The sequence below is a fragment of the Rosa rugosa genome, chromosome 2 (assembly GCF_958449725.1).
Source record: "Rosa rugosa chromosome 2, drRosRugo1.1, whole genome shotgun sequence".
In the NCBI taxonomy this organism is placed as follows: domain Eukaryota; kingdom Viridiplantae; phylum Streptophyta; class Magnoliopsida; order Rosales; family Rosaceae; genus Rosa; species Rosa rugosa.
Window position 1 is genome coordinate 63105356 of NC_084821.1, and position 18338 is coordinate 63123693.

The 18338-nt window shown below is 38.5% G+C and overlaps 3 protein-coding genes across 4 annotated transcripts; all 3 read right to left on the reverse strand.

Annotated features, from left to right (window-relative positions):
- Window positions 1-1601: 1601 nt before the first annotated feature.
- LOC133729219 (transcription termination factor MTEF1, chloroplastic) lies at window positions 1602-3040 on the reverse strand. Its single transcript, XM_062156708.1, has one exon. It carries the CDS (start codon window positions 2724-2726, stop codon window positions 1785-1787), a length of 942 nt encoding a protein of 313 aa, XP_062012692.1. The 5' UTR covers window positions 2727-3040; the 3' UTR covers window positions 1602-1784.
- Window positions 3041-3220: 180 nt separating this feature from the next.
- On the reverse strand, window positions 3221-9715 carry LOC133729216 (uncharacterized). 2 transcript variants are annotated; one of them, XM_062156704.1, is made up of 8 exons: window positions 9555-9715; window positions 8704-8971; window positions 8190-8313; window positions 7012-7358; window positions 5174-6929; window positions 4504-4757; window positions 4158-4240; window positions 3221-3659 (listed from the first exon to the last, which is right to left on the reverse strand). In XM_062156704.1, the coding sequence occupies exons 1-7, from the start codon at window positions 9608-9610 to the stop codon at window positions 4169-4171; spliced, it is 2877 nt and encodes a 958-aa protein (XP_062012688.1). In that variant the 5' UTR covers window positions 9611-9715; the 3' UTR covers window positions 3221-3659; window positions 4158-4168. The 2 variants fall into 2 exon arrangements, with proteins under 2 accessions (XP_062012688.1, XP_062012686.1); XM_062156702.1 differs by having other exon boundaries at window positions 3221-3665.
- A 2123-nt stretch (window positions 9716-11838) lies between these two features.
- LOC133729218 (CBL-interacting serine/threonine-protein kinase 23) lies at window positions 11839-17787 on the reverse strand. Its single transcript, XM_062156707.1, has 15 exons — window positions 17036-17787; window positions 16128-16190; window positions 15858-15929; window positions 15661-15768; window positions 15153-15233; window positions 14865-14918; window positions 14668-14793; window positions 14158-14247; window positions 13928-14047; window positions 13718-13840; window positions 13464-13580; window positions 13317-13373; window positions 13162-13236; window positions 12530-12608; window positions 11839-12201 (listed from the first exon to the last, which is right to left on the reverse strand). The coding sequence occupies exons 1-15, from the start codon at window positions 17216-17218 to the stop codon at window positions 12146-12148; spliced, it is 1404 nt and encodes a 467-aa protein (XP_062012691.1). The 5' UTR covers window positions 17219-17787; the 3' UTR covers window positions 11839-12145.
- Window positions 17788-18338: the final 551 nt, after the last annotated feature.

Sequence of the window (18338 nt, forward strand, 5' to 3'; positions counted from 1 at the left end):
TTTAAGTCTTTACCCATTTTTGAAAGTACCCAACTTGAAACTTTGGAAGGGGGGTTAGGTTAACCAGAACATCAGTGTGATTAAACTCTTCAATCAGGTCTGTCATGTAAAAATGATCAAATAAGAAAGTACTTTAAAATTGAAAGTACTTTTTCGGCTCTCTTAAATTAGTACAAACCCTAAAATTTTAATATACTTCATTCCGCGCTCTCGTCACACTCTTTTTGTTTAAGATTTGAGTGACATTGCACTACCAAGACACCTTCTATTAGAAATCTTATGAGATGAAACACTTTTTGGTTAGCTTGATATTAAAATTGCGGATTGAAAAATCATTGACATGATATGTTTCGACCTAGCAGAACTCTGCTAGGGTTGGGAGAGCGCCGCCCTCTGGCTTGGCTTCTCTGTACCTCTCTCCGTCCTGTATGGAGTATAACTATGGCGTCTTCTTTGAGGGCTCCTAAATCAAGACTAGCTATCACCATGTCTCCTCTGTCGCAGACTCTTTCTGTGCCATCGTTGCTGGCAAGCGTGGTGGCCTGTGTCCTACAAGATTTTCTAACTCTTGATGTTGGTGGCTCAGTTAGGCCAAGGCGAGCAAGGCTCAAAGGTCAAGGTGGGTTACCAAAGACGCATGCAACTCCGATTCGATCATGGCGGTGGGGCTTGGAGTGTTTGATCAGGTCGGGTCAGACTCTATCCGAGTCTTCTCTCCATGCATGGCAGCACACTGGTGGTGGACGGGTTAATCAGCCTCTGTGGGTTGTCTGGCAGCAAACGGAGAGATGCAGGGTTGTTGCTGATCTGCTGCTTGATTGGTCCGACTTCCAAGATGTCGCCGTTGGTTTGGCTAAATCGACTGGTTTGTATCCTCACTGTCGGCAGGTTGAAGGCACAGTGGATGCCGGTGTCCTCTCCCTGCACGGGTCGTCTGGTGGAATGGGAATCCGTAGTTTCCTGGGTCGGTGGTGCAATTCGACCGGAGACATGGTGGCAGTTTGGTGCGACGGTGGCGGCAAGACCAAGGGAACTATTACGGTGGCTGCAAGGGCAAACCCTAATTGGGTTTGGGCTTTGCCTTTGTTTCCTGATTTGGACTTGGGCCCTATTGGGTTGATTAAGGCTGCAGAGTGTGTGCTTATTCTGTACTGGATTCGAATTTGGGATCCCGGTGGATTTCTTATAAAGATTTGGGATTCAGGACGACATCTCCAATTGTTCATTAATTTTGTTAGGTCGCAAAGATCATAATCTCTGAGGGTTTTTTTATCTTGCTTCGGAGATTAATGATTTTTGTTTGGAATAAAAGTGTGTGAACTGTCTAAAAGGTGGGTGTACTGGGGGTATAGTGGGTTCTTGTTCTTGTTTTAGAATAGGAATCTCAGGGTACTCTGAGAAACGCTTCTTTCTGTCGACCCCTTAGGGGTGTTTCGTTTTTGTACTGCTTGCTGAATCAATATAATGAGCTGACCTCTTTTCATCAAAAAAAAAAAAAATTGCGGATTGAAATACCAGGAGACCAATAGCTAGTTGGTATATTGATTGATGGCAACCAGATTAAGTAGTGCGTGATCCTTGGCTCAAGCAAACTAGCAAAGTGAAACAGGCACTTGGAGGTTGTAACGTTGCCCAGCAATGATAATTACATACGTACAGCTTTTACAATTATCCAAGCTGCATTTACCTTTCAAGTTTTCTACAAATGCAAGTAATATTGCCTGATCTAAGATGACCTTGTAAATACAAAGACAGAAATTCACGAGACTACAAACTTGCAGTGCTCATCCACCCCCAAATTGCTTCAGCAACTCCCTGAACTCCTCATCCGTGCTCTTGAGCATAAGTGGCAAAGGCACGTGTACTCCACTTTGCACAACCTCCATATGCCTTGGCTTTATCCTCTTCTCCAAACTAAACGCAAAGTACTGAGGAAACTCCTTCAAATCCTCCAATTTCAACCCCATATCCACAGAGAAGTACTCATACTTTGGCTTGTAGTTATTCTCAATACTGAAAGTGAGCAATGCTGGACACCTCAGCACCAACGCCACAGCCTCATCTCTTGGAATTCCCAAACCCACCAAAAAATTTAACTTGGGAATCAGGGTCTTCTCCACACTTGAAACCAAGAGCACAGAGTCATGGTAAGCTAAGGCATGCAAGTCCTTGAACCCAAGTCTCTGAAGATAAAACAAAGCTGGTTTGAGCTGGTCACTCACACTTGAAGCAAGCAATCTTGGGCATTTGTTGATGACCTTTCTGAAGTTATGTTCTGGGACTTGGAGGTAATCTGAGAGAAAGTCGAAAACTGGGGTGAGCTCACTTTTGATGTTGGAGGTGAGGATATGGGGGCACATCCCAAAGATCTTGGCCAAGTCCTTCTCTTGTATGCCTTTGGATTGAAGGAAGGTGATTATGGCTTGGATTGAGTCGAGAGTTGCTGAGTGGAGATTAGGGTTTTGGGAGAGTGCTTTGCCTGCATCAACTCCCATGATTTCAAGGCAGAGGATTTTCTCTTTGAATTGGAGGGAGAGTTTGGTGTGGGTGGGGGTGTATAGTGGGTGCTTTTGGAGAATGCTTTGGGGTTTTGCTGCCAAATGGGTGGTGGTGTTTGAGGTCTGCAAATTGGAGGGAATAGAAGATGAAGATGATGATGATGATGATGATGGGTTATGAGGAGAGAAGCATAGAGAAGACTGCAGAGCTGCTGTTGTTACTGGCATGGTTTTTGGGGAAGAAAGGGAGAGAGAGATGGCCTCGTTTTGGAAATATCATCATCCAAGTTTTAATAGTTTGAGGCAGTCACACCTGGCAATTTGATTGAATGTGATTGGCTGAGTTTGGATTTCACAGATTGAATGGGATTCAATCCAGACCAGAGCTCTTTTTCTGTTGCAATCACTGAATGCTAGTGTTATTACTTATTACTTTTGTTTTTCCATTTGCTCCTTGTATATTCCACCACTTCAATATTAGGCCAAATTTGCAAGGAAAACCATATATGATCTGTGGTTTAACTTGTAGTTAGCTGAGCCTCCATGCATTTGCTTTTTTATCAGATTTCTGTCATCACCAGAATTTGTTGGAATAAGCTAATATGAGGCAGTATTACACTCAAAACCATTGCATTAAGATCGTAAATATAGATTGTGCCAAGTATATATGTCAAAATGACAACATCAATATTGAACTTATAAAAGGAGTGCGTAGGAACAAATATAAAATTGGTTTAACTTACCAAAAAAAATATATATAATTGGTTTAGCATAAACAAGGATATAAATTCACATCCCATGTACAGTAGAATCTACTGACATAAAAAAATAAAAAATCTCACCTCACATCATCACTGTTAACAATAACATTAGAGCGAGTTGCAGGGAACAACAATTGTTCATATATGTTCGATATTATAAGATTAGTTCATCTCTCAAACAACTTCCTAGATAACAGGTAGAAATCTTAAATTTAGGGAAAAAAATATAACGGGAAGTTAACCGCCTCTGCATGAAAATGCATCTAAGATTCCAACAATTGTAGAAATCTACATCACTATAAAAAGGGAAGGAGTACTGCCGGTACTCTACCCAGCACCAGCTCCAGTTGCAACTAGTGAAGCTCGCTTTTGAATTTCCTTTCAACTTCAAATGAGGTTTCTGATCCTACCAAAATGCATCAACAAATTACTAGACAGCAGTATAACATACTAGCACAAACTGTTGGCTAATAATACAGAAGATGCAGAAGAGTCACAGGGACTACTAATGCACAAACGTCACGACATGGCATGAATGATATCCATGGATATATGAATACTTGTTACAGAAGCTGAAACCCACTGCTAAAATGATGAAATCAACTTTTCAATATAGAGGAAACTAAGTAGGCTCAAGTACATGCTATTTATACCTGAAACAGATTTCAGCTCCATGTAATGATTCTTTTTTCTTTTTTTTAAAACCTACTTGTCTACAGTCAGCGGCGAGATACATACTGCAATAGTTCTAACGATTATATCAAGTTGTATCTTGATACACTTGCACAAGTAAATTAAAAATGACAGGTGTCTTCTATTGAAAGAAAAAATCACCAGTTTTTCAAAAGTAGCAACAATGCTTTATACTACTGAAACACTTATTAGTAAGTGGAAGTACCTCCATTCATCTCAATATTGCCCATGGCTTCGACTCATAGAATGGTGTCGAAGGAGTTTCTTGCCAGGATTTCGGTGATCATCCTGCAAGTATATTCCAGTCAATGTAACGAGAATATATTGTTTATATCCTATGTATGCAGTCATCGACTAATACTTGATAGCATCAGAAGATGTAGAGCTTTCATTTGCATCTTATAGTTTGAATTAAGAAAAATAAAACAAGAAAATAGAATTAGTTGCTCCGTAAGGAGGAGGAAAAAGTATCTACATCTTATATTTTCAAACATCAAGTTGTTGTTGTTGTTTTTTTTTTGGTTTGAACATAACAATGTAAGAGAGAAAACCTTGTATTGCGATGCTGCTGACTCAGACTCTAATGTCTGAATTCCAACATGCCCCAGGGAACGCAAAGCATCAAGGGCATCTAAGGTCAGCTGCCACCCACAAAGAGCAACAACATCAGCATTGGTGTCGGGGCCACAGCTACTACTGCCAGCAGCAGCAACATTCCCATTGACCCAGGGGCAGAACTGGTTGTGATGGCCAATTGGATCAAACTCCATAGGTTCTTCATAATTGCTCTCGCCTTTTGGAGGTCCTGAGTAATCAATCAAAGTTATGATAAAACACTATGAATTGGTTCTTCATCAAATGCAAACGGACAGATTAATACATCTAATATAGAATGATGCATACACTGTTGAGCCTGCCAGTTCATATACTTATAACCAAGCACAAGCCAAAGAACTGGAGGTGACAAAATACACGGTTAAAGCTATAGTTTTTTTCTTTTTCTTTTAAGCTGAACACATGACATATCAGTTTTAATAACTGCCCACAGGGAGTTCTTTAGACAGCTTTTATGACAGTTATGAAGTTTAAGTTTAACAAAGACAAAAACTATACATTAATTAAAGAAAACACAATGAAAAGTAAATTACTTTGTAGGCAGCACGAGATGCTAAAAGTGCATATCTCAAAGACTGATAAAGTAGCGAGGTAAACAGAACTTACCTATTCCATTGGCAACTGCATACTCTGATTCTTGGTATGCACAATTATTTGTAAATGAAGACTTGCCAGCATTTTTTACCACTTTCTTGGTTGTTCCATAATTAGAGTATACATTAGCATTGCATGAAAGAGAAGGGCGGGCACTGTTCTCTAACTTTTGACTAATTTTTTCACCACTCTCCACAGATTCAGCCTTAGTAGAACCATCAATCTTTGAGCCACTATCAGCCCTCCCTACAGATCGAGATAGCATCTCCTGGCTATCACCTTGAGGATCTTCCCTATTTATTTCATCAGGGACAATTTCATCCATTAGTCCAGGATCTGGTGCAGATTCGCCTGTCTGGCCCTGATTCTCAGCATCTTCTGTTCTGGGTTCCACATCACCAACTACACTATCTGCTCTATGAACAGATACATCAGCCCCATGAATCTCAGCTTCATGACTAGCACACATTCCAACACTCCCTCCACTCATCCCAAAGCTAAACCCATCCCGGGCCTGAGCAGTCAAAGTTTCAGCGTTGAAGATTTCTTCCCCATCATTAGTACTACTAACACCCATTTCCTCAGGAACTACATCAGCAACTGGTTGAAAACCAATGCTCTGTTGAGCTTGATTACTATAATTCACTTCTGATGTCTCATTCATGTCCAGATTTCCATATGTACTAGATGAGGGGAAATGAATATCATCAATATCTCCCGGATGATTTTCAACACTTGCCATAGAGTCATCATCTGAACTGTGACCAATTGTATCCATTGCAATGACTGAAGATGCACGTGCTGAATCCCTAGTCGAATGGATTCCAACGTATTGGTCACTTCCTTGTGGAAATGAAGCACCTCTATTACCCTCAGTATAAATTTCAAGACCCATCGAATGACTGGGACCGGCACCAGATGAACAGTATGTATCAACAAAATCTGAATCGCGGGCTCGTTTTGAAGGTCCAGCTGAATCTTGTCTACCATCTGTAACTTCATCACCATCACGATCAATGACAGTTCCTTCAACACTATCAGCCTGCTGCGTCCTTAAATGTGGCCTATCAACAGAGCTGCCTCCTTTTTCCAAACTCCGTTTACGAGAGCTGGGACCCCTTGATTCATATGAAGCTGCACGATCCCCAACCTCACTGCCTTGTGGCTGCCCAATCATTAGATCTCTGCCCATATCTGCATCATTAATATTATCAGCCATTCCTGCTCTGCCGAACCGGTTAAAAGTTAAACCCCCTGCCATTGTAAGATTCAAATCAACATCTGCGTTTGGAATCAAATTCCCCTCAGTTGTTGTTGCTACTTCATCACGGTCTTCAGTATGTTCTTTTGCATCGTCAGCAGCAATCCAACCACTAATTCCACTGGCTGCACTTGCACCACGTGTCAATCCCATCTTTTTGCTTGTGTCAGGAATATCAATGTTGTTCGGAGAAAAACGTGCAGGTCGAGGAACGGTTAAGAAATCCAAAATTCTGACTGTAGCACCACATAAGCTGCAATCCAGCAAAGGTGACCTGAGATCACCTCTGGATTCTTTAACTAAAACTTTACTCTTTCCAGTATCCTTTCTAGCAGAAGCTGAAATAGCTTTCTTGCTTGCTCCAGGATCCTGTGAAAGATGGACCTGGGCATAGCTAGGCCCAAGAGAATATCCATTTCTAGCTGATTGGGCAGAATGTTCCTCATAGTCTTGAATATTCAAAAGCCATCTTGGTTCCCATCCACAAAGACTTATAAGCCTCTGTGCCTGATAAAGAGAGAAAATGAATTAGAACATGAATATATAGTTGAGTAGTAAGTGACTGATCAATTCCATAAATTTATCTTACACGAGAATATAAACAGATTGCTCCATCTCGAGAGCTTTCGAATTCTGGTATACTTTCTGGTTTAATATCTACATCTCCTGCCATAAAATTCTGGGACTGGGACAGAAGACGGTCAATCTGTGGACCCCGAGAAACCCATATTTGCTCAATTACAGAGGCAGCTACCTTAGGGAGCGAGTGAAATTGCAGAAGTCCATCACATCTATCCTTATACCCACCAATTAAGGCAGACTGAGGAGTAGGAGGGAATTGCACCAAGCTTTCTGGGCAGCTGTTTCCTCTCCAGGGACAAGCAACTTTGTGCCCGGAATCCAGCTGTTTGACAAAGGCTTCCCCAGCATTTTGAACTTGAGATGAAAAGAAACAGAATTTTAAAATAGCAACACACAAGCTCGTGCAGTTTCTATCAAATTCTATTATTAAAATTTAAATTACAAATCAAGGAGGGTGACAAATAAATTGTTCTAACATGAAGAGGACTGTGTAACTATATGGGGAAAAGGATAAAAATGAAACTACTATAACTTCCATTAAGATGGTAGTTCAGCATCCATAACAAATTTGATGATGCTGTGTGAACAACAAATAGAAACCAAAATAACATAGTTCCTTAACAATGAAAATACATAGTCCTAGCTGCATGTTTATTATTTTTATATACTTGTTTTGTAAAATGGACGTGGCACAAGCAACACTGCAGCATTAATTATATGTAAAAGATGAAAAACTTATTTGTAAGAAGCAAGTTTTATATGTAAAGCACTCTTTAACTGAATATCAGATGTTCGTGATACCGTGTTTCACTTCATATACTTCTTCTTGATGAAATCGTCTCAGTTTAATCTCATTATACTTTTCCTAAGCACGCCTGCCTACCCTCTCCGCTCTCTCCCTAGTAAAATTGCCTTCAATACAATGAATTAAAATTCATTTCTTATAAGAATTGTTCTTTTTTCGTATAGAGATACACAAAACAACTACTGCAGTTTGAATCCAAACCAGCCTGAAAATACTGATGACTAAGTTATGACAGTGTCAAAGATGTCAACAAGACATACATATCTGTTATGCATTTATTTCCCTAGAAAAAGGTGACCATTAAGGATAATGAAATATACGTTATGAAAGCTTTTTCATTTAAAAGTTTATTGAAATCCCATAAGGCTGGAATAGCTAACCTTCGTCAGGAGTCCACGTCGGCAACAAAGTAAAAGTAAGGTATGCTCCGCATGATTCGCATGAAACTTTATCTACATCAACATTCACCCAACCTCTCCTAGCACAAGCCAATGAACCGATGACCTGGAAGACATTGTGAAAGAAACAATTAGATGCTTTGAAACTATCTTCAGTTACTTACTGGGAGGAAATAGACATTTCTGTGGGGAAAGGATGTCGGTTGGAAATTTACAAATTGGTCTCAGAATGTCATGATATATCTCCCTATACTAAACCTTGATATGATAATACTATTGCAAAAAAGGGTGAGTCATTTATGTAACATACACTTAATATAGACAGCACACAGGCAGTCGTAGATATATAATTGACTATGTGTGTGTACATATATATTTACGTGTAAGTGCTTAGTGACAAATTTTACCACCAACATTCACAACTCAAACAAGGTACAGACACAAACACTTCACGATTCAAACACCAACTTATAGAAACAGCGGCTCAAGTTCAAACCTTGGGTTTTCCAGACCAATGCGAGGGCTTAAAAGTAGCTAACCGGCGCAGCAAGTCCCCTCTTTCCCAAGGTCTACAAGACAGTCTTGAAGACCCAAAAATAGAACTACCCCTTCCACCACCAGCACCCGCACTGGTGCTCAAAGAAGTCATCGGAGGTTGCGAACCAACACAAGAAATAGATGCTCCTTTGGAGCCCTGTCCATGAACAGACCCATCCACACTCCCCACATTTCCATGCACAGTCGGCGAAGACGCCCCTGCCGAACTAATACACACACAAAACAAACAATACATCCATAAATAAAAATGTAATAAGAAAACCTAGCAAGTACAATTCTTTAAGCTTAGTCAAAATCAAGCTGAAATTCTTTCTACTTCCCATTCACGCAACACATTTAGATAAAATTGAAGCATAGTCTAAATCAAGCTGAAACTCCTTCTACTTTACATTCACGGAACGCATTTAGATAAAATCGAAGCACCGGTACAGCAGAGAATCAAATGTAATTGAGCAAAGTACAGTCTAAATCTAGCAAGTCCAATTCTTTAAGCTTCGTCCAAATCTAGCTGAAACTCCTTCTACTTCACATCCACAGACCACATGCAAACAAAATCGAAGCATTACTACAACGTAACCGAATGCAATTCAAGCAAGTATACTTCTTTAATAAACCTAAGTCTAAATTGAGCTGAAATTCACATTCACAGTAGCCAATTGACCACACAGGGAGCCAAAACCCTAACACTAGCAGCACAAATTGCACCGCGAGCTGGGGCAATTGAAAACCCTAATTGAGACGAATAGAAATTGAAGGGTGGGAGGGGAGGGGGGGGAAGAGATAGGGTACCTGGCAGCAGGAGTAGGATCAATGGTCCCTCCGGAGCTGATGACCTCTTCTCTCATTTGGGTTCCTTAAATTTTTCCGCACCAAAATTTTTTTGGTCTTCGAAAGCAGAGAAAAAGAGAGAGAGAAAATGGGGGAGTGCGCGCACTGCCACCTCTCTCTTATAGCCAACACTAGCTATCAATTGCGTGGCGCGTAACTGCTACTCTCACTCGGCCAGAATCCGGGTCGGGTTTTTGGGTTCGGGTCGGACTTCTGCTTTGTCAAGGCTTGGGGTCAAACTTTGCCTGCCGAACATAGTAGAATTCTGGGAGAATAGATTCTCGACTTACAACCAATGAGATTTCTGGTTAAATTTTCAATAAATTCTATAATTGTTCTTCCTTTATTAAATTACTTAGGGGAAAAATTTACTTTTCAAGGATAAAATAGTAAAAATAACAACAACAACAAAAAAAAGTGAAAATGAATACTTGAGGATGAGGGTAGCCATCCCTTGTACCAATTTTCACATTTCTGTTAACTTCCGTCAAGTTCCACCGTTAAATGTCATCATGCGCGAAACACATGAGGGTATTTTGGTCATTTTATTTTTCTTTTTTCTTTTCTGTTTTTCTTTTTGGGATCAAAATTCCACTATCCTTTCTAATAAAAAAAAAAATTTCCACTATCCGTGAATCTTTATTCGTTATGGGAAAAAATGATTTATACATGAATGATTCAATTTGATAAGCTCATACATTCGTCATATGTCGAATGATTATTGAAAAAGCATACCTAAATTCTAAAAAAGAAACCTAGCTAGATATTAATAAAACAAGTCTACCCACGTTAACCTCATCATATATATCCTTTCAAAAAAAAAAAAACCTCATCATATATATATGTATTACATCCAACCTTTTGAATCATTATTAAATTCCATTTCATTCCATTCAAAATATCCAATACATTGTAACTCAAAAAAAAAAAAAAAAAAATTCCAATGCATCTGATAAATCAAGTTGAGTTAGTCTAAACAAAAACTTAAAACACTGGTCATTAACGCCATAACAATTGGACCACCAAACTAGTAAACAAAATCAAGTTAATCTCCCAACCTATGGTTTCCAATTCATGTTACTGGTAATAGCAGTATTTTGCACTCTAGTTGAACCATTTGTAACTCCAAAATCACTTTGAGATGCTTGTTCAATCCTACATTTGTTTGCATGACATCCACGATTGACCTAAGAAACAAAATTACAAATTAGATGAATAGAAATAGCAGTCAACTTGATAATGTCACCACTAACACGACATTTTCGTGATATCCATTTCAAATTCACAGTGCGCGCAATATCTTTGCGGTTTGAATTTTCTGTGTAGTGGGTTGTCTCAAAGACTCACTTTGGCTGAACTTTGATTATGTCAAGCATGAGGATCTTGAGAGAATTGCAACGTTGTTGGATATGAGAAGGTATTTTGACGCAAAAGGTGAGAATGTCTTTTCTTCTTCCACGTAAAAGATTAACAAGAATTAGGCTAGATAAACAAAAACCAAAAAATAAAAAGAAAAAGAAAAATGACCAAAATACCCTCACATGTTTCGCACATGATGACACTTAATGGTGGAACTTGTCAACTTGACAGAAGTTAACAGAAATATGGAAATTGGCACATTTTGGAAAAGTTAGTGTGTTATTGGGCAAAATTGATAAGTTAGTGTGTAAATTGACAATAGAAGAAAATGTCTGGGGGTATTTAGGCCATTAAGCCAAAAATTTATCAAAAAAGGGTCAAATAGGAAGAACCATCATTAACCACAAAAAGTGGAAAAAAAAAATCTACCTTTTTATTAGAAAATCTATTTTTTCTTTTTAATGTAATTTATTATTTATTTACTATCTCACATTTCTCTTAAAGAAAACAAAAGACCAAACGGCGCGCAATACGTGTCAAGCGGCCATATCTCATAAATCATATTCTTTAAAAAGTTGCAATGAAAAGTTGCGGAAGGCATTTGTGCCTTCTGAAAGGACTCGTGCTTTTAGGCGAATTTATTCATTATTTTAGGTATACGATCCACACCTTTACGTGAAGTCATGCATAAGTTTCTCAAAAACTTGAAAAAATTGAAGTTAATGACCCTAAATGATGTACTGTTAACAAACTGCTTTTAGACGACCTTCTCGTCAAAACCTTCGAAAGTATATGATGTATAGAAGTATATTCTTTTCTTTCAAGATGTATACGAAAGAAGCCAACATCAGTATGCTGCATAGATCCCACCTTATCAACAGAAATAGACAGCTTAAACTGAATGATTGATTATGTTCACTGTGGAATGTGTGTATATTTGCAGACATTTTGAGTGTTTTCCTTATCTCATCTCTCAAAGGAAGTATATATAATACATCAAATCCCCAACCCAAAAAGCACCAAGCACACCAAGTAACATAAAATCGTGTTTCTGAATGACATTGATAAGGTCACTCAACGGAAACACCCCCAACCCATTTGTGGTTTACAAATACTGCTATATATGTTCATATTAACATCGACATTTCATGACCATTTTTGGAAAGAAAGATATGTTCTGCAGAGAAAACCGATCATGTAGATGGCACTGCACCTGCACTTGCACCTGCACCAACAACAGCACCAGAACCTGCAAGGGATTAAGTGTCTGATGAGGAACTTGCTTTGAAAGAGTTTAATTTATGCTGAATTCTTCTCCATTTGGTTTTCTAAGAAACTTTAGATCATATGAACGTGGTGAATCAAAATAAAGTAAAATAAAGAACATCTCCAAAAAGATGAGAATCACGTTAAAATCATCCCAGGGACACCCATATAGTTTATTCTTATGCTGAGTTGCTACCACAACATAAGGAAATGTGAAACTTTTATTTAAAAATAATAATAATAACAGAGAAATAAGTTTCAATTGACTCCTGAAACATCTCAAACGTGGGATAGTACACAATTATACTAACCAAGTTCTGCTTCCCTCCTTGACTCATCTCCCGACTTCCAGACAATATCCTTCAGCCCCGTGGAAAGGTTCTTGTAGAACTGTACATTAAAGCCAATAAAATGAAAATGTGCAAATAACAACAATTCACAAGAGAAGAATGAAGCTACATTTGTGCAAGGTTGTCATAGTTGGGATTTTACTGTGGGAGGAGATTAGTAAACATGAATGCCCAACACATCATGGTACTCAACATGCTTTCATTTACTTTCTTACAGAACAAAGAAAAGCATGCAAGGCTAGAAGCAACAACGCCAGAATAGCTTCTTCAGAACCCCAAGGTTTGACATAGCTTAGTGTGGTATTGGAATCTTAAATGAAAATAATTATCAATTTAACCAGTCCAATTTCTGTGGCAATATGCACATTCCTCTAGTTTAAAATCAAACCCACAAACTAGGAGACCAAGATTCCTAGGTTGTGAGCCTGTCATGTAATCAAACAAGGCGCTAACCCCAGCATTGTCCCACAACATCTAGCAACCAGCTTACCCAGAGTCCCTTACTTGTAAAGAGACAATAATCACTCTCACTTATATGACTTTTGAATAGTTTATCAGATGCCATGAGTGTTTCAGCATTTGTGATACCATACATTGTGAAATTCCAGTGTGTCTCCCCCTGACTTGCGGACTTCAACCATGTAGAGTGAAGGGGCCACCTCAAAAATCTGAAAAAAAAAAAAAAAAATCTATAATCCATTACTCATAGACATTCTACTGAAATTGGGATGCCTGAACCGAATACTACCTCTGTTGCAACAGATAGATGACCTTTACGCCCAGTTTTTTCACCTTGAAGCTTCAACTGAGATAAAACATGATATGTTGGGTTAAATAAAGATGCTTTTTTCTTTTCCCATTGGGAAGGGGGGGGGGGGTGGGAGGTGCATTGTACCTTAAAATTATTTTTCTTCACACCAAAACCCAATGGTGCTGCAGCTTCCTCAATTTTAGAAATAATCTCATTAGCAGGACGTTTGGATGTGAATCTTGTTTCTCGTTTAACAAGTTCCTGATTAGTAAAGGAAATGTCAGCTGTATTTTAAAATCGTATATCTATGAATAAGAGGTAGTTCAGGCTTACAATTTATGAGAATAGCAATCTTAATATACAAAATAACAACTTAGTTATTTCAAAATTAATCCTACCATCTGTTTCTCAAAAAGACTATTGAGATTCAGGCCCTGAGATGTAGAGATAAGCTCAAAGGCATTCATGGTAACAGGCACATGTCGTTCCTCTCGCCTCTCAACTACAAGGTTCTGAGTATCCTGTACAGAAAAGGAAAATTCAAGTTGGAAACTAGCCCTGGCATTATGGACCAAAATAAACCATAATACCTAATGCGACACTCTTACCCCTGAATCATTGAATATCGCATCCACATCATCGAGACTAACATCAACTTGTTCAAAATTAGGTGCTTTATACCCTTTCTTGAACCACTCATTCTCAATGACCTCAGCAATTGTAATTCGCTGTTTCAGACAATTATTTTGTATAGTAAATTCCAGGTATAAATAAATAAAAAACACATAAAGATTTCAAAAGGGAGTTATAAGTAAAAAGTTCAGGGACCAGGACATACTGTCAAGGGGTTAGGGTCCAAGATTCTCTTAATTAGCTTCTTTGCACTTGAGGAGAACCATGGAGGACATGAGAACTCAGCCTTGAATATCTGGTCATCACAAAAAAAAAAAAGCTAAATTTATTCATACTGTAAAACAACCATCGAGCTTAGAATGATCATATTATGGTTATGCTGTATTCTTAAGTTGATGAATATTATGACAATTCTGAAAATCCAATCCTGCTGAGCTATAACATTTAACAATACTTGTAAATAAATCATTCAAAAAGGACATAGAACATGGAGCTGTAAGACAACTACAAACAAGCAAATGTCAACATGACTATAAGTACGTGGAAGTAGTCCATCACACACACACACACACAGAGACAGTCCTGTCATTTTGATAACCACTTAAACTAGAAAGTATCTCTGACACAAGGATACGAAACATTTACATTAACGAAAGAAAGTAAATTTCGAAGAGAGTAAATGGGTTGGAGGGGAAAAAAAAAGATAGAAAGTCACCTTTTTATATAATGACATGAGATTGGAATCTTCAAAAGGCAGATAGCCAGCCATCAAGACAAAAAGAATCACACCACAAGACCATAGATCAGCCTTTGCTCCATCATACCCTTTGTTGTTGATGACCTAGAAAAGAAGAGGCACTAAGAGGAAGAAATAAGAGAGAAAAACAACTGCTTAGATCAAAAGGCTAATACCTCAGGGGCAACATAATTTGGTGTCCCACATGTTGTGTGAAGTAATCCATCTTCCTAAAGAAAAGGAATTAGATGATCGGTCAAGCATATTCTAACAAATAATTGTACATTGTACCTGCTTATTCACCAAGATATTTTTTAGGCCACAAGTGTGAGAAAAGAAAAAAGAAGTAAAAAAAAAAAAAAACAGGATAAGGACTATTTTTCCAAAAGCATCCCTTGCTATCAAGAATCAAACAGATTTATAGGGTCCACATTTTGTGTTAGGCATGAAGTTATAATACTCACTCGAACTTGCTGAGGCAGCGCACTGAGCCCAAAATCTGAAACTTTAAGCACTCCATTAGCATCCAGCAGCAAATTCTCAGGCTGCAAGTTACAACCGCAACAACAGTAAATGAAGTGTGGAACTTTAACCAAAAATGCTGAAGTTGAAACCTACGATTTGAAGGTTTGAAGACGAGAACCGCCTAGGTCACATGAATTTCTAGTTATCTACAGTTACATGTGTGTTTCTTTTTTTCTTTTTCTTTTTTTGACAGACTTTTATCTATTACATGACATCTGTCATCTGACTTATTATCTTCACAAAATTGCTAAATTTTGCACTCTGTCTAAGGAAATGAAGATTTATCTTTTGTAAGAATAATACAAGTATTGACATGTGTGGACATAAGTGTGGTGGCCTTAGGTGTCACATAAAGCAGGAGTTTCCTACAGATTATAAGTTCGAACTAATCATAAACGAAAGAATGGGAGCATGTTTTGAATAAAGTGGGAAAATAAGAATACGCACCTTCAGGTCTCTATGGAAAACACCTCTGCTATGGCAGTAATCCACTGCATTTATAAGCTGCTGAAAATACTTCCTTGCTTCATCTTCTTTCAATCTTCCTTTACTTGCCTGGCATGAGAAAAGATCAGGGATTCTAATTTATCATCAGAAAATAAAAATAAAAAGTCCAGCATGACAGTTAAACTAGTGAATCTTACAATTTTGTCAAATAGTTCTCCACCAGTCACAAACTCCAAAACGATGTATATTTTTGTCTTGCTAGCCATCACCTACAGCAAAATACAGAAAGAAATCACTTCCAATAACAACACAGAACAGAACAGGGGAGAAAGGAGAGAGTGGGGGAGAGAGAGAGAGAGAGAGATGAGAATAAAGAACGCTAAAATATAAACAGGAAGTCATTAAAGAAAAAAGAAAAAAAAAACCAAAACTCCACATTGAAAAGGCATCATTAGGGTATGTCTAACCTCATACATACGGATTACATTGGGATGTCTAATTAACTTCATCGTTGATATTTCTCGTTTGATCTGCAAAGGAGAAGACAACACGACCAATAATATTAATATTAGAAACAGTCTCTCGATGTCTTCAGTTAATTAAAGATATTGTTCTTCATAAAGAGCACAGTTTTACAAATCACATTAAGGCTCCAGTCCTAACAAATAATAGTACGTCAAAAATAAATCAGCATGATATGGCAACTCATACTATTTGACTAGCTTGTTTCTCTTTCACTGAACTTAGTATCAACTGAACTACGCAACAAGTTCAGTATACATCTTTCATTCTTTGGCCGGCAATAGCAAATGTAGTTGCATTCAATCCAATTACAAATCAAGTAGTCAAGTTTAGTTGGGCTTTTCTCCAACATCATACAAACAGAATATGCTGCAAACATTAATCAGGCCAACCATTCACACAATGGTTGCAACAATTGCCCGGATCCATTTCTATCAAGAATATGCTTTTAGAATGAAAGCATTAGAAACTTCGAGGCCAAGTAATTACTACAACTTGAAAATGAACAGTATATGACTCTTTCCGTAATAAAATTCTTCAAAGTCAAAAGGCTATTACGGCGCCAAATTTCTTAAAGTAAAAAAAGGTTATAATCAAACAGTAAAACTACCCAGTTTACAAAACAACAAACCCAGACACCAAAATTTCTTAAAGTAAAAAAAGGTTATAATCAAACAGTAAAATTTCCCAGTTTAAAATGACAAACCCAACACGTCAATCAATTCATCCAAAGTTTGACTTTTTCCTTCCGCCCACGTTTTGTATTTAACTCAAATTAATCAAACAATTAATAATAAAAACCTATCAATCAAGAACATATTTTTCCAGAAAATGAAATGAAATTAAAATCGACCTGGCCGATCATCTTGTGCTTGAGGACCTTCTCTTTGTCCAGAATCTTAATAGCGAAATTCTCACCAGTCTCGATGTTCCTCGCAAACTTGACCTTGGCGAAATTGCCCTCCCCTAGGGTCCGACCCAGATCGTACCTCCCGACCCGAGTCCGACTCGAACTACTGCCCGCCCTCGTCGCCATCACCAATCTCTATATCTCCGGCCCGGCGGCCCCCCTTCTCTCTCTCTCTCTCTCTCTCTCTCTCTCTCTACACAACCTTCCCACTTTCTCTCTCTAGAAATCTCCTCTCTCTTTTTCCGATCAAAAAATCAATCTCTTCTTCTTGCACGGCTGCCAAACCTGAGACTTGGTCACGCTCATCCTTCCCAATTCAATTTAAAAAAGAAAAAGAAAAAAAAAAGTCGAATCCCTAATCGAATCGAAACCCCCCAGAGATTTTCGAGGCCTCAGAAACAGAAAGACTCCGCCTTTACGCTAATGATTAAGAGACGCGGGGTTGAAGACGCATCGCTGACCGTCGGATCCGACAGGGCCCCCATGAATTCGGATCCCTAATTTAAAACCCGAAGGAGAGTTTAAAGCCAAGACAGAAAGCAAAAGGAGAGTTTTTTTTTTTAGGATTTTTGGAGGGTAATAATCAGAGCTGGATTTTCTGGCAGAGATCTCGAGGGAACTGGGTTGGGGCGATCTGGGCCGTGGGTTTTATGCTTTTTTTTGGGATGGAAATGAGAGTCAGGATATTTAGGAGCCGATGATTGGGGGGCGGTGGGGATTTTGTTTTTATACGAGGAAGGTACTATCCAGGGTGGATTTCAATGCTTTTGAAAGGGATGGCACGCGGGGAGTGTGGGATTCGGTGCTTCGCGCTTAGGCAGGGTTTGAGGTGCTCTTTACTTCACCTCGCCGTCCATCCAAGATGACGAAAGTTGAACGGTTGAGATGACAAGTGCGCATACGTGTAGATGACAAGACAAATTTAGATATTTGATTATAAGAATAATGTTTAGTTTTGTGCCACAGATTGTTGTGTTGGGATGACTTCCCATTTTCTATAGATAATTATAGAGGTTATTCTTTGTTTTATAGTGGAGATCACTATTGGTTCGAATATTACTGATTGACTTGTATTTGTTTAACTTTTAGGGAAAATCTCACAAACAGTACCTGACCTATCGGCCACTAATAACTTTCGTACCTCAAGTTCAAAAAATATCAGATTGGTACCTGAACTTCTGACCCCGACCCAATATCAGTACCTGGGAACAGTAAAATCGTTAACGGGGTTAATTTTTTAAGGGTA